Below are 15,531 nucleotides of genomic sequence, written 5' to 3'. Positions count from 1 at the left end.
AGAAAAAAATGCATTGACCCTTTGCAGTGGTTTTGATCCACCAACCTTCTAGTTAGCTGGCAAATGCCTTAGGCATTGAGCCACAAGAGCTCCTTTCATAATGTCTTAGCACTTCCCAACAGTAATTTTAAAAGCTAGAAAACAAGGAGAAACTGCTTCAAAATACTGAAGGAAAATGTTTTCTAATATAAAATTCTATAACCAGCCAAACTATCAATCAAGTAAAACCAAAACAAACAAACTCACTGCTGTTGAGTTGAATCCAACTCATAGTGACCCCTCCTTGGGTTTCCGAGGTGATATCACTATGGAAGTAGATTTCCCAATCTTCCTTCCGAGGAATGGCTGGTGGGTTTGAACTGCCAGCCTTCTGGTTAACAGTCAGATGCCATAGGCACTACACCACCAGAGTTCCTATCAATCAACTAGTAATATACAATAAAGATATTTTCAGACATTCAAGGTTTCAAAAATTTTACTTCCAAAATTTTCTCATGAAACTACTGGATGATGTAAAGAAAAAAAAAAAAAAGCAAACAAAGTAACATTGGAAACAAATCTTGCACTCTAATATAGGAAAGAGGTAAAAAGAATCTCTACAATCATGGTGAAAAAAAGATTCTATGTCCATGAGAGCTAAAATGTCTGGGTTGGAACAGTATGACACAAGAGACAGACACCATGAGGGGATTCATCAACCAAGATGCCTCTGTCATCATGTAGGAAGAACATTTGCATTTAGAGGAAAAAGAAATCCTCTGGACTAGAAATAAAAGCCTTATAGTATTAAAAAGTAACTTATTAAAAAAAGAGTAACTTCTATAATGTATACAATTTGATACTACTTCAGGAAAATTTCTCAAGCAGGATACCACAGAATAAGATGTCACTAGAAGTTCCATAGGCGCTCTGGTGGCATAGTACCTAAGGCATTTGACTGCTAACCAGAAGGCTGGTGGTTCAAACCCACCAGCCACTCCTCGAAAGAGGGACTGGGAAATATACTATCTGTAGTGATACCGCCTGGAAAACCCAAGGAGGAGTTGCTTGAGTTATATCTGCCTCAACAGCAGTGAGACTGATTGGAGGAATTCATGAAAGATTTCCTTAGCTTCCTAATGGTCCTCTGATAAAAATGCCACAAGTGGGTGGCTTTAAAGAACTGGAATTTATTATCTCAGTTTTAGGGGGTAGGAATCAAATTTAGACCATTGACAGGACTATGTTCTGTTCTGCTCTAGGAGATCACTCTTTGTCTCTTTCAGCTTCTGGTGGCCCAGGGCATTTCTTGGCTTATAGATGGATCCTCACATGGTGCCTTCCCCTGTGTATCTGATTCTCTCAGTAGTCTCTTTTTATAAGCTTTCACTCAGAAAGTATTAGGCTTATGACCCACTCTACTCAGGTATGACCTCATTAACATACTCACAGAAAACCCCATTCCCAAAGTCATGTTCACACACTCTCACACATTTAAAAAACAAACAAACAAACAAACCCGCTGCTGTCAAGTTGATTCTGACTCATAGTGACCCCCACTGGGTTTCTTTACAGAAGAAAATTGCCTAGTCTTGCTTCCTTGGAGTGGCTGGTGGGTTTGAACCACCAACCTCTGGTTAGCAGTCAGATGCCTTAGCATAGGGGTTAGTAATTGAACATGTCTTTCAGTCAATAACACAGATCATGATTACAATTTTTTTTTTAAATCTATTTTTTTAAACTTTGCATGGCATGTTATGGGCAGTGATTGTAAGCAGTAGGCCCTGTGTGGCAGTGTGCAGTAAGATAATTCTAACATTCTGATGGAGATAGGGGAGGCCATTATAATTAGTGAGCACCTTGCTGTAGAGAGGACAGTAAGGGACGCTGATGTCAGCCTCTCCCTCCTGAGATTGCTTTGTCTAACTTTTCCTTAAGGAGCACCCGTTGATCTACTTCTCAAATCAGCCAATGAAAATCCTACGGATCACAATGGTCCAACGTGCAACTGATGGTAGGGATTCTGTAGGACCGAGCAGTGTTTTGTTTCCTTGTGCATGAGGAGGTTGTCATGAGTTGGGTACCAACTTGATAGCAGCTAACTATACGTCTTACATACTGCAGACAGTCTTACGGAATTGACCAAACTCTTCCAGTGTAATAGAAAAATTTGAGGGAAATTTTCATTCTAAAGAAAGAATTTTTATAAGTCACAACTTGTTTGACATGTTCACAACATACTATTTTCTTCCAGAGAGGTGTTAGCATCAAAAGCTCTTTGGAAGAAATGTAGAAAATTCTGGATGATGGTACAAAAATGGTTAACTTTATTAAAGACCAGTTTACTTGAAAATGTTTTTGAAACCGTGTGAAAACCTGAACAAAGAGCATCTAAATCTTGTGTTACATAGTGAAATCTCATGTCTTAGTAGAGGAAGAATTCTAACAATGTTTTAGGTAAAAGGTGAATTGTCAGACCACTTCCAAGAAAACAGAAAGTCAGATTTTGTGGTGTGATTCAAAGATATAGAAGAGCTACAGAAATAAGGTAACATAAAAGTAAAAATAACATTTTTTATCACATAAATTAGTTGAACAACTCTATGGAAGGCACTAAAGAATTTTTTTTTTTTTTTTTTTTTTTACTTCAATAGAAGACTCTTGACTTTAAAAGGAAAGTAAATCTTTGGAAAAATAATGTTACAAAAGGAAAACTTGAAATTATTTCACCACCGCATGGGTTTGAGATTATTCACCAACGCATGGGTTTGAGATTAAATAAGGATATCAGAAGTCTCAAGATTTATTGAGAACCACCTAAAAGAATGACAGGAAAAATTGAACTATATTTTCCCATGCTTTCAAAACAAGTGTTTGACTGGGTATGGAACATTCTCTGAATCTTCAACTCAGCCTGAGAACTTAACTTAGAAGAGGAAGAACAAAGTTAGTGTCTGTTGTAGACACACAATGAGATTCATTTATCTACCACTATGTAATTTCTCAATTTCTGTGAAAAAAAAAAGAGTATTCTGATAGAGGAAAGCCATCAACATTTTCCTACAATTTTTGACTTCTTGCAAGTGTGAGCAAGATTTTGTTTAGCAAATAAAAGTTTAAAGAATAAAAATCAATTCACAGTTGTTAACAAAATTCATGTTTCATTACTGCAAGTTAGACCCAGAACTGAGTATTTGTGCAACAAAATTAACTACAAGTTTTACATTAAAAGACAAATTTCATTTCTTTATTTTTAATTCTAAAAATTGCATCTTGCAAAAAAGTAACATGTATGATAATTCTGTAACTGTTAGGTTTATATTTGAACCTGATTGTGTCATTTAATACAAATTGTTTTGAATTGTTACATAAAGTTTTGTCATACATTTTTATCGATATTGCTTTGGCTTATGATTTCAGTAGCTTTACTAGTTAACACTGTCAATAAATGTTCATGTTATAGACAATGTTTTTTAAAATCAACTTACAACCATTATTTAAAGTATCTATTCAGTCTACCGTAGAAAAATTAAAACCCGTTTTGTCTTAAAGCAATTGTTTAGAAGAAGTTTATGTTTGTCTTAAGAGTTTTAAAAAATTTATGAAAAGGAAAAAGATTAATTCAGGTTCAGTCCCTTTCTCTTTCTCCTCTCCTAGGATCATTACAAGTATGTTGGTACCCTTGATGATATCCCATAGGTCTCTTAAGCTTTGTTCAGTTTCCTTTTTTATTTCTGTTTCTCAGAGCAGGTAATCTCCATTGACCTATGTTCAATTGTTTTTTGTTTTTGTTTTATCAAACGTACTGTTGAAACTCTAGTGAAATTTTCATCTGTTATTATGCTATCCAACTCCAGAAACTCTTTTTTTCCTTTTTCGTAATTTCTATCTCTTTATTGTCATTTCAGTTTGGTGAGATGTTTGTTCTCTTGGTTTCCTTTAGTTCTTTTATATGGTTTCCTTCAGCTCTTTGAGTATATTTAAAATAGTTAAGTCTTTGTCTGATAAGTCTAATGTCTAGGCTTCCTTGGAGATAGTTTCGATTTCATTTTTTCCTGCGTATGGGCCATCCTTTTTTGTTTCTCTGCATGACTCGTAAGTTTTGTTGAAAACTGGACATTTTGAATATTATAATGAGGTGAGTCTAGAAATCAGATTCTGCCCCATCACCAGGGTTTTTTTTGTTGCTGCTAGTTGTCATTGAGTCAATTCTGACTCATGGCAACCCCACAGATGCAGAGTAGAAGTGTTCCATAGGGTTTCCAAGGCTGTGACCTTGGAAGCAAGTTGGCAGACCTATCTTTCATGGCACCTTTGGTTGGCTTTGAACTGCCAACCTCTTGGTGCTTAACTATTTGCATCTCCCAGGAACTCCTTTCTGAACTAGTTTTATGAAGTCTGTATTCTTTATCTTTTTTTGGCCACTGAAGCTTCTGCTCTATTATCTTAGCGGTCAGCTAGTGATTTGACAGAGATTTCCTCAAACTCCTGCAATCTCTTAGTCTTTGCAGATGGTCCCTTTATGGTGTTAAGGTATACCTTCAATGCTCAGCAAGGCAGTTTACAACTCTACCTTAGCCTTCACTTCCTGCTTTCTCAGAGACCGAAAGTCATCTAGAGGTGAGAGCTCTTTTGGTCTTGTCATATTTTTCTGAACACAAATCCATCCCTGGACATGTACTGACCTTCTAAATTCCCAGGACTATGTAGTAGCTTTTCAAAGTCCTTATTCCACAAAGTATCACATTGCCCAGCCTTTTCTTCAAAACTTTTTGGTTAGTCTAATGTTTTTATACAAACTATCATTTCTTGCTCAAGTGAGAGAAGCTAATAAATTTATCTTTAAATATTTTTGACAAATGCCCCCAGATAGCCTCCTCAGCCCTGGAAGAGTTCTCAGTTAAGATAAATAAAGGCAAGCCTTTTGAGCCAGTCCTTCACAGAGCCAGCAAACAGGTCACAAACAGTTACCATTCTTTGATAATAAGGTCAGTCTGCTTCTCAATACTAGGAACGTGTATGGGGAATACGAGCGTTTGTCTTTAAGTCCACCACTAAACTGGAGAGTAGAGAATGGACTAAGAGTGAATTATTAGTCACTAAGCCCTCTTACCTAATGTCAACTTTAAAAAAAAAAAAAAAAAAGAAGAAGAAGAAGAAGAAGGACTGTCCCAGTTTCTGTAAACTGGGAATTCCAATAAAGTTGATTTGGCCAGTTTTTGACAGTCGTTCACTGTATTTGTGGAGGGACAGAAAGATCACCATTCTCAAGGAAGACATTCTTTACTAGTTAAGATAAATTTTTATTTGTTTGTTTTTAAGACTTTAAGGTATATTTTTGGTTTAATGTTTAAAGATTATCTCAGGGCAGTAATTTCAGGGGTTTGTCTAGTCTTCATGGCTCCAGAAAGTTTGGAGTCCTCATGGACTTACATATTTCTTATATCAGAAATTCTGTTCTGCATTTTCCCCCTTTTGATCAGGATTCTTCTATAAAATTTTTGATCAAAATGTTCAGTAATGGTAGCAGGGCATCATCTGGTTCTTCTGATCTCACAGCAAAGGAGACGGTTGCTCAAGAGCTAGTTTTATTTATACCCCCCCCCTCAGTTTATTTTTAAACAACTCCCAGATATAGCTCACTATAGGCTAAGTTTATTTACAAAGTGATGATTGAATTTTTAATACAATTTATACCATAATAGAATTTTTGCAGGTGAGGAAAACTGAATTCAAAGAGATGATGTCAAACTATAATTGAAGCAGAAGTCTAATTCAAGAATATTGTAATGCTCTTATTCAATAGATTATTTGTTATTGTAGAAGTGGTTAGCAGCCTTCTGGTTAGTAGTCAAATGCCTTAGGCACTATACCACCAGAGCTCCCATGTATTCTATTATGAGAACATAAAGCACAAAGGTGGAAAAAGCATAGAGAAAGCTAGCTATAATGCAGAGAATCTTCTCCAGTCTTGTCACACTTTGGGGGCTCCCATCACTGCTCAGCCCAGAAGCCAGGAGAGGGAGTCTCAATATAATTTTAAGACCTTAGGGATAATACAATGTCTGTGTGACTTGGGTAGTAAACATTTCCCCTGAGTGTCATGCAGGAGAAGGCTAGGTGGTAGTCAGGACTTTGTATAGCTGGCCAAACGTCACTGTTCCCTCATTCTCATCTTTCTTGCTCCTGCACTTTTGCAGTTGTTTGGTTTGGGGTGGATGACAGATGAAGATGGAAACGTTCCCAGTCATCCTTTGCCGAATGATATGTCAGCCACCTTTTCATATTTGTCAGGCGTGGAGGCTGGGAAATTTCCACTGAATTGCAAATTTCTCCTGGGTCTTATAGAAATTATTTTCTCTATTTCTTTCTCTTGTGGTCTCATCTTCTCACTATCTGGGTGACTTTTCCTGAGAAAGCACTACAGCTAACTGGACTTCTGATGCCCAGATCAATCCTTATTTGGGGGCATCTCCATTGGAAACTGACCTTATGCATGAGGGATTCTACCATTCAATAGATGAATAGATTAGAAACCAATGTCTTCTTCAATCTATTCTTCTGTGTACTCAGGCTAATGTCAGGGAAAATGGAGTCTAAAACAGAAAAATTGACAGTTTGTACATAAAATCCTTCAGCAGAAGAAATGAAGACGTGGCTTCAAAGGAGAATTTTTCAATAATGAAAGGCTAAATAAACTATAGGTGTGTTAAGTTTTTCCACAGATATGAAATGAAAGGCATATTCCCTCCATATTTATCCCTTGCCTCCCAATCCTCTATTGTCCTGTTGGGAACATTGTGAGATCATTGCCCTTTGCTTGAATTGGGCCTGCACAAGCTGTAGTCAGTGATTACATTGCAAAAGACACACTTTCGAGAGAGAAGGTGAACCCTGATGACTGACCTGCTCATAGCCCCAATAAGGGGCAGAGTGACTCAGACTCCTTTGGATCAGAAATTGCCTTTGTTTACAAAGCAGAAAAGCAGCTTCTGAGGAATTATACCCAGGAGAAAAGCCCAAGAATCAGATTATTCCACTGTGCCCCGCATTCCCAAGTGTTTTGCCCATCCTCAGGAACTCTAAGGATGACAGATCTTTGTCAGAGCCTCACACTATAGGGTATGGAAATGACTCCAGGATAGAGCACAACATTAAGTCCTAAAATGGGAAAGAAAATTATCACCTTCTTCCCCCGCAGGGCTCTCTGGGGTAGGTAGGAGGAATTTCTTCCATATTTAGGGTTGGGACTCATCTTCCTCTCATTTAAGAAATACGTTAGGCTCGGTTCAACGGGAGTGTGCTCACAGAAAGGGCTAAAGATCCCCCTTTGAAGTAACCTCACTACTATCTTTCCGTTCGACCCCTTATATTCTGCACTTCAGCCCAAATGTACTATGTTCACATGGTGTTCTTTGTCCATTGAAAACCTCTCTCGTCTCCTAGCAAATTCGTACTTATTTTCTAGGATTTATTTTAGGCATTGCCTCCTTTCAAAATCCTCCTGTCTCTCTAAATCTTTGTTTGATTCCCTTTCTTTGTGCCTCCCTAACACTCCACGCTGACCTGCAGCATCTGTGTTAACTTTTCTGTCATTCTCAGTAGGCAGCAAGCTCCGGGAGGACAGCGACAATGTCTCCCTTCTCTCTGAATCACCAGTGCAACACCCGGTATGTGATATGCACTGAGCAAAAGCTAAGTGATCTTATTTTCCATAAGGCAATTTCTACAGAAGCTGAAGGGAGGCAAGACTGACTACATCCTGGGAAGAGTGACCATGTTGTTGTTGGAAGAGTGACCATAGAACTACTTTATCCTAGACAAAAGCTACAAAAGTTTTCCTACCCAGGTGAGAAATTGTGAGTAAAGAGCCTAATGTTGACAAGGAACAAAGATTGTTGGTGTGTACTAGGGAATGATAGGGCTGACAGAGAACCAGCGGTCTCTAAGCTTAATTTTCATGCTTTGCATGGTGATAAAGGGGATCCTTAATCTAATAGTGGAGACATTTTTTAAACATCATTAATTTGATTTTTTTAAACTAGATGTAGTTCCTTAGAAATGGAAGGACTTGAGTCAAAAGGGTAAGGACTTAATTTCTGACTTCATTAGTGATTAGAGCCAAGAATTCGTAACTCTGTCTCTGACAAGTCATGAAATAAAGCCCAATTTTGTGAAAGGGCTTAGATTAATAATTCAATAGGCTAAATATCACGGACTGAGAAAATTTAGGGAGTTCAGCTTAACATCCCCCCGAATACTTAGCTTGAAGGTGACAGAAAGCAGAGGTACATGGACTGCCTGCCTAAATTAATGTAGTGTATTTCTGTTCTCCCCTTTTCACATGATACAACTTTCTTTAGAAAGGGAAACCCTGTGGCAAGCTGAGTTCAGTTAGACCCTTGAGTTGCTGGGATATTCTCCACAAAAAGTATACTTTCATATGATAGGCATACTAAGACCCTAGATTCCTATGACTAATTCTACAGTCCTCTAAAGCTTTGCAATTGAAATATAAATAGGTGCTGGATTCATTGACAGTCTTCCAAGGGTGGTGGCAGAGTCAAACCTAGAGTCTGGTGCCTTAGCTTATACCCTAAGTCTCCCTCTGCTGTATCATTTGTCAGCTAACAATCTCCTCCACATACTCAGTTATTGAGCACTGATTATGTGGTGGGAACTCTTTCAAGTCCTTTGCATTATTATTGCACTTATTACTTTTAACATTTTACAAATGAGGAGCACAGAGAAGTTAAATAACTTTTCCAAGACTACTCAGTTAGTAAACAGAGATGCTGGAATCCAAACTCTGACTCAAGTTCCAATCCTGGTTGAATAGGAATAATATCCTTCATGAAATTACTTGTTTCCTGATATTTTTGTCCAACTCAGATGCCCAGTGATATCTTTTTTTTATTGTTGTAAAAATATAGATCACATCATTTGTCATTTCAATATTTTCCACATGTACAATTCGGTGAAACTAATTATATAAATCATGATGGGTAACCAAGTGGTATCTTTATTGTAATTATAAAGTATTACCATTTAAGATCTGAAAGCAAGGGATGTGAAGATGACAGCTCCCAGCATTTTCATACCTAAGTTTTAGCTATCCTTTATAGAAAGTCTTTTCCAGTTCTAAAATCAGAGGATGACATCAAGTGCTTCAAAATTTAACAGAATCTGCCATTGGAGGAAGGGAAATATGTGGGGCAGATCATGATAGAATAAGTTACAGGATTGTTCTAGAAGAGCCTGCTCTCATCAGGAAAATGCTTCTATTGTTGCACAGGTGGGAAAGACAATGGCTCCAGGCGAGAACCAGAGCAGTGGTGTGACAGAGTTCATCCTAGCCGGCTTCCCAAATCTCAACAGTACAAAAGCAGAATTGTTTTCTGTGTTCTTTCTTGTCTATCTGCTGACTCTGACAGGCAATGTGTTGATTGTGGGGGTGGTTGGAGCTGATACTCGCCTGCAGACCCCCATGTACTTCTTCCTGGGCAACCTGAGCTGCCTAGAGATCCTGCTCACTTCTGTCATCATTCCCAAGATGCTGAGCAATTTTCTCTTAAGCCAACACACTATTTCCTTTGCTGCATGCATTACCCAATTCTATTTTTATTTCTTTCTTGGAGCCTCTGAGTTCCTACTGTTGGCTGTCATGTCTGTGGATCGCTACCTAGCCATCTGTCACCCTCTGCGTTACCCCTTGCTCATGAATGGGGATGTGTGCTTTCGTGTGGCCTTGGCCTGCTGGTTGGGGGTACTCCTCCCTGTGCTTGGCCCTACAGTGGCTGTGGCCTTGCTTCCTTTCTGCGGACAGGATGCTGTGGTGCAGCATTTCTTCTGTGACAGCGGCCCACTGCTCCGCCTGGCATGCACCAACACCAAAAAGCTGGAGGAGACTGACTTTATCCTGGCTTCTCTTGTGATTGTATCCTCACTGATGATTATGGCAGCATCATATGGCCACATAGTCCTGGCTGTCCTGCGCATCCCCTCTGCTTCGGGTCGTCAGAAGGCCTTTTCTACTTGTACCTCTCACTTGATGGTGGTGACCCTCTTCTATGGAAGTGCCATTTTTCTCTATGTAAGACCATCACAGAGTGGCTCTGTGGATACGAACTGGGCAGTGACAGTGGTAACAACATTTGTGACACCACTGTTGAATCCATTTATCTATGCCTTGCGCAATGAGCGAGTCAAGGAGGCTTTGAAGGACATGTTTAAGAAGGTGGTAGCAGACTATTTGTGTTATCTTTTACTTGCTAAGAGTTTCAATGAGAAAACAATGAGGTGAAAGTAAAGGGACACAGAAACTAGTCTTGTGTCTAATCCTTCTCATTGTCACTCTCTTTGCCATTATCATCATCAATGTCACCAAAGGACTAAATTCTGGAACCACAAATGAACTCCAAAGTCATTAAGTATGTCCTTCTTCTCAGGCAAAATTCCTTGGTTCTGTTATAATTGATATACTGTAATAATATGTATAACATATCTATTTTATTGTTGACATATCATAATATAAGAAGTACTGGCATAGTGGGTAAGGCATTTGGTTGCTAACCAGAAGGTTGGTGGTTCAGACCCACCAGCTGCTCTGGGGAAGGAAGATGAGGCAATCTACTTCTGTAAAGATTTACAGCCTTGGAAACCCATGGGGATTTCTATGAGTTGGAATCTACTCAGTGACAGTGGGGTTTTGGTTTTACATTATTGTGACATTATAAAAGACCATCTAACCTGTGAGATCTTAAGGGTACGTGGTGACCTGTGGAGTCTATGAATGGGCTTCAGAAAATTTGTAATCCCCATAGGTATGGAAAGTGTGTGTATTTTAGCATATATGCATCTGTTTGAGAAGAGGATCCATAGCTTTAATCCAATTTTTAGAGCAGTCTGTGTGGGGGTCACTATGAGTCAGAATAGACTCAATGGCAGTGAGTTTGGTTTGGGTTTTTTTTGTGTGTGACCTTAACCCAAAAGTTAAAAACTAATTAAAGAGTCTCAATAGAGTCTTTCAATTGTTTATGCAAGTAAAGAATTTTAAGAAAATTCTTGGAAATTTTTAACACTTTCTAGAAACAAATACACATTTACTACTAGGTGGAAAAGAGGTAAAGCAAATTTAATAGAGACTTATTCATGGTGTAATGCCTAAGGCATTTGACTACTAATAAGAAAGCTGACAGTTCAAATCCACCAGCCACTCCTCAGGAGGAAGGTTGGGCAATCTACTTCCCTAGCCATACCAACTCAGAAACCCAAGGAGGGGTCACTATGAGTCAGATCCGACTCGACGACAATGAGTTTGGTTTTTGTTGTTGTTGTTGTTGTTGTTATTCACTTCTCTATGGCAATTCTGGGTGCCTTTGGAAAAATTAATTCATGAGGAATTTCATGAATAATAGTATTTAATGTGTTTTTCTAACTTGCTCTTTATTGTTGTTGTTTGCCGTCAAGTCAGACCCAACTCATAGCAACCCCTCCTTGGGCTTCCGAGGCAGTATTAAAGTAGATTGCCCAACCTTCCTTCCGAGGAGTGGCTGATGGTTCCTTCTGGTTAGCAGTCAAGTGCCTTAGGCACTATGCTACCAGAGCTCCCCACACTTTATTACAAAGATTAATTGAGCACATCTCTACTTATTTTGTCACCAGATTGTGTTCATCTGTCCATCTTTGTACATTTTTATAACAGTTGCTTTAAATCTTCTTTTGTTTTTAGTAAACGTGGGGTTGAGATGTGGCTCTTTAATATCAAAGAGTTAAGAATGCCAGGCATTCTTATACCCACCAATAACCAGACTCTGTAGAAAATTTTACTACCTTATTGGACAACTGAGGAGGGAATATAGAGTTCTATTTGTGGCACTCTTTGAAATATTGGAGACAAACATTCATTCAGCTATTCACTTATTTATTTATTTATTGAACAAAGTTCTACTAAGCACTTTTGCTGGACACTGTGATATACTAATGTATACTAACATGATCATGAAACAGTTCCTAATGTCAAACAGCTTAGACTCTAAGAGATGAATAATAATCTAGGGGATGACAAAGGCTTTACAAAACCACATTGGAGGTCATATGAATATTGACTTATTGTTTCTTTTGTATTCTCTACTTAGAAAAATTTTCACAGAGGCCCTCACTCAATAAATAGGAATAAACCCTGGAGTGTGTGTGCATAAGGATAATGTACAAAAATAACAATTAAATAGCAGGTTATGGACAATATACTGACCTCAAAATTGTGCTGAAAATTGGCAAAGTGAGCATTAGCAGCCAAAGAAATGGCCATCAAGGTTCAGTGAGCATTGCAATTAGTAATGCTTTCACCTAGTTACCTTAGTAAAACACACTTGCACACACTAAATATTTCTATCCAGAAAGCTTTCTGAGTACTAAAGGAAAAGGAAAAATGCGCAGTGATTTGAGGGAAGAAGGAACAAAAAACTCTGAAGTGAACTACAAATGTTGCCCAGGAGAAGAGATGAAGTACTGCCTTCAACTTTCTTTGGTTTCATAGAGCAGGCACCAGCCAGAAAGAAGAATTCATTGAGCATATCTGGAAGGAATCTTTCCCATATTTTAGCAATAAGGTGTGTTAAACCATTTATTTTCAACAGTTGTTTTATGATGCAAAATTACTTTGGATTTAACATCATTCAATAAGAATTTATTGAATGTCATGTTCTGGGCAGTAAGTAGGTATGGAAAGGTATAAATTTATGGTGGCTGGCACCAAAGAGCTCGCAGACTTTTGTGGGAGGCATATATGAGGGACTGTGGATCTAAATGTAACAAGATTATGGTGGAATTTAGAGGGGAGTCTAACAAAATGACATTTTACTAATAAAACATAACAAAATATTGGATGACTGAACATAACTAGGAATAAGAATTGCACAATAGAAACTGCATTAGGGAATGACATAAAGAAGAAAGATAGGAGTACTTTATAAAGGTATCTGAGAATATGGATTTGAATTAGTTTTCAAGAAGAGAAATATGACTACATTGTTAGTGGGTTGATAAGTGTTACCCTGGACATATGGGGGAAAAAAAAGATTAATAAAAAATTAAACACTTTACTAAGATTAAGGTGGATCTGCTGAATACCTGATGATAAAATCAGTGATTCCCCCCCCAAAAAACCAAACAAACAAAAACTCACTGCTGTCCTGTCTTCCCTGATTTCTAAAGTGGTATCTCTACAGAAGTAGATTGCCCAATCTTCCTTCTAAGGAGTGGCTGGTGGTTCAAACCCACCAGCCTTCTGGTTAGCAGTCAAGTGCCTTAGGCACTACACCACCAGAGCTCTCAGATGACACTGAAGGAGAAAGAAAAGATTTCTGTTTGCACCACTTTACTTATAAAGCTCTTAATACTGTCATCAGTAACTGCAGTGATGCTAAAGCCAACAACCATTTCCACACTTCGTAATCTCAGCAGCATTTAGCACAACTGAATTCTTATTTGAAATAGTCTTTTCCATTGGCTTCCTTGGGACCATACTCGCTTGATTTTTCTATCTTTCCAGGTGCTCTTTTTCTGTTTTTCTCAGCAGGTGTATCTTCCTCAATGAAGCCAATAAATATTAGAGCTTCTCAAAGTGCAGTCCCAAGATCTCTTCTGTCTTTAAGCTTTCTGTAGGAAATTTCATCCATGCCCACAGTTTTAATCACCATGTACTTATAGCCTCAAATTTGTATCTCCAGGCCTAATCTCTGAGTTTCAGATTCATATATGTGACTGTCTCCTCAACAACTCCACAGAAGTTATCTCAAAAGCACCTCAAATTCAGCATGCTTATGACTGAACACATCATTTCTTTCTCTAATGCCTCCAAATTTGGTCATTTTTCGTTGTTCTGTACCTTAGTAAGTGCCATAAAAGGTAAATGTACATAAATCAGAGAACTTAGAATCTGTCCAATTCATTCTTCTATCCAATCTGTTACCAGGACCTGTCCTCACTGTGTAGTTCTCAAATCCATCTAGTTCTCCCTAATTACTCTGCAACCTGATCAATCTTTTCAAAAGTAAATATGGTCATGTAACAAACATCTAGCTCAATATCGTCCACTTAAATCTTTTCAATTGCACTATGTTGTGTTAAGATAAATTCTGAAATGTGAATTATAACCTATGAAGTCATGCATGTTCTATGCCCTGTCTACCTCTTGAGTTTTATAACATTCTCTTCACCACCATACCTCTATGCTTCACATTCTTTGTACTTTGTCCTTCATTTAGTTTCTCTCACCAGGAGTGCATTTGCATATATTCTTTCTTTTTCAAAGGTTCAGATTTCTCCTCAAGCATTACAATCTCTATAAACATTTCATATCCTCCATCCAAATTTAGATCAGGTATCTGTGTTACAACTTTCATGGTACTGCATTACTTCGCTCTGGAGCAGTTATCACAGCTTTTTCTTATATCTTTATTTGTGTATTACCACCCTCTTGACTAAATTCCATGAGCACAGGAAGAATGTATTTTATTCTCACCTCTGCTCCACAAGTTAATGCTTAGTAGACATTCAGTCATTACTTGTTGATAAAGGAATGTAGAACATGAAGGACTAAATCAATGTCTATTGTGGGTTTAGAGAAGGCTCAGAGCAGAACTCTCATTTATGCTAGATCTAAAGGAGCATTTCAACAAGTGAGAAGGTGGAAAGGGGGCTGCTGACCAGAAGGAACAGATACAGCTGAGACATTGCAGTGTGACAATATGTAGTAATTCCCAGCAATATCAGGCAGTCTGGCATGGCTTGATCACAGCAGAGGCAGAGAAAGTGGTAGAAAATGACAATGGAAATGAAATTTAGGGTCCAATTGCAAAGGACATTAAACCTTATTCAGCAGACCTGAGGAACTGCAAAAAAAAAAAAAAAGAAGATGAACATCAAATTTATGTTTTCTACGAGTAAGATCCAACTGCAGTGCAGAGAAAAGAGAAAAGATAGAAGAGATAGAGGTAGAAGGAAGGATAATTAAGGCACAATTGTAATGGTTAAGGTGAGACAGAAGGACAAATACTGTATTAGTCTGTTATTGTAAAAGCCAAGGAAAGGTTTATCTATGGAAGGAAATTTTCTTTGTTAGTTACCAGGGGTGGGAGGGGAGGGGAGGGGAAGGAACACTGTTAGATAGGTAGAGATAAGTATTGATTTGGGTGAAGAGAAGGGCAATGTACCAAATGTGCGTGATCAACATGGTGGCTTTGAGGAAGAGGAAGACATAGAGAGGTGCATGGGAGGTACAGACAGCAAAGATGAATCCTTTTGTACATATAGTACTGCATTGTCAGTAAAGGCAAACATGGGTATATGGGTGGATAGATGGGTGGACAGGCTGAACTATTAGGTATGTCTATGAACCAGTGAGTGTACCCAAGACCATGTATAGGGTTGGCAGACAATGGCCCTATAAGTGTATTTGTATGATCTGTAAGAATTCCCATGTATATAGTAGAGCTGGGAATTCTTACAGATCAAACAAATACACTTATAGGGCCATTGTCTGCCAACCCT

The 15,531-nt window shown here is 38.3% G+C and overlaps 1 protein-coding gene across 1 annotated transcript; it reads left to right on the top strand.

The window, feature by feature from the left end:
* Nucleotides 1-9,286: 9,286 nt before the first annotated feature.
* On the top strand, nt 9,287-10,282 carry LOC103205739 (olfactory receptor 6S1). Its single transcript, XM_007951128.1, has one exon. The coding sequence runs from the start codon at nt 9,287-9,289 to the stop codon at nt 10,280-10,282; it is 996 nt and encodes a 331-aa protein (XP_007949319.1).
* Nucleotides 10,283-15,531: the final 5,249 nt, after the last annotated feature.

Source organism: Orycteropus afer, unplaced genomic scaffold, assembly GCF_000298275.1.
Source record: "Orycteropus afer afer isolate SDZICR_OR568_19922 unplaced genomic scaffold, OryAfe1.0 scaffold00292, whole genome shotgun sequence".
In the NCBI taxonomy this organism is placed as follows: Eukaryota; Metazoa; Chordata; class Mammalia; order Tubulidentata; family Orycteropodidae; genus Orycteropus; species Orycteropus afer.
Note: the sequence above shows the minus strand (reverse complement) of the source record. Positions and strands in the feature narration are given on the sequence as shown.

Coding starts and splice junctions, on each gene's coding strand:
- LOC103205739 (XM_007951128.1), top strand. CDS start 9,287: ATGGCTCCAGGCGAGAACCAGAGCAGTGGTGTGACAGAGTTCATCCTA.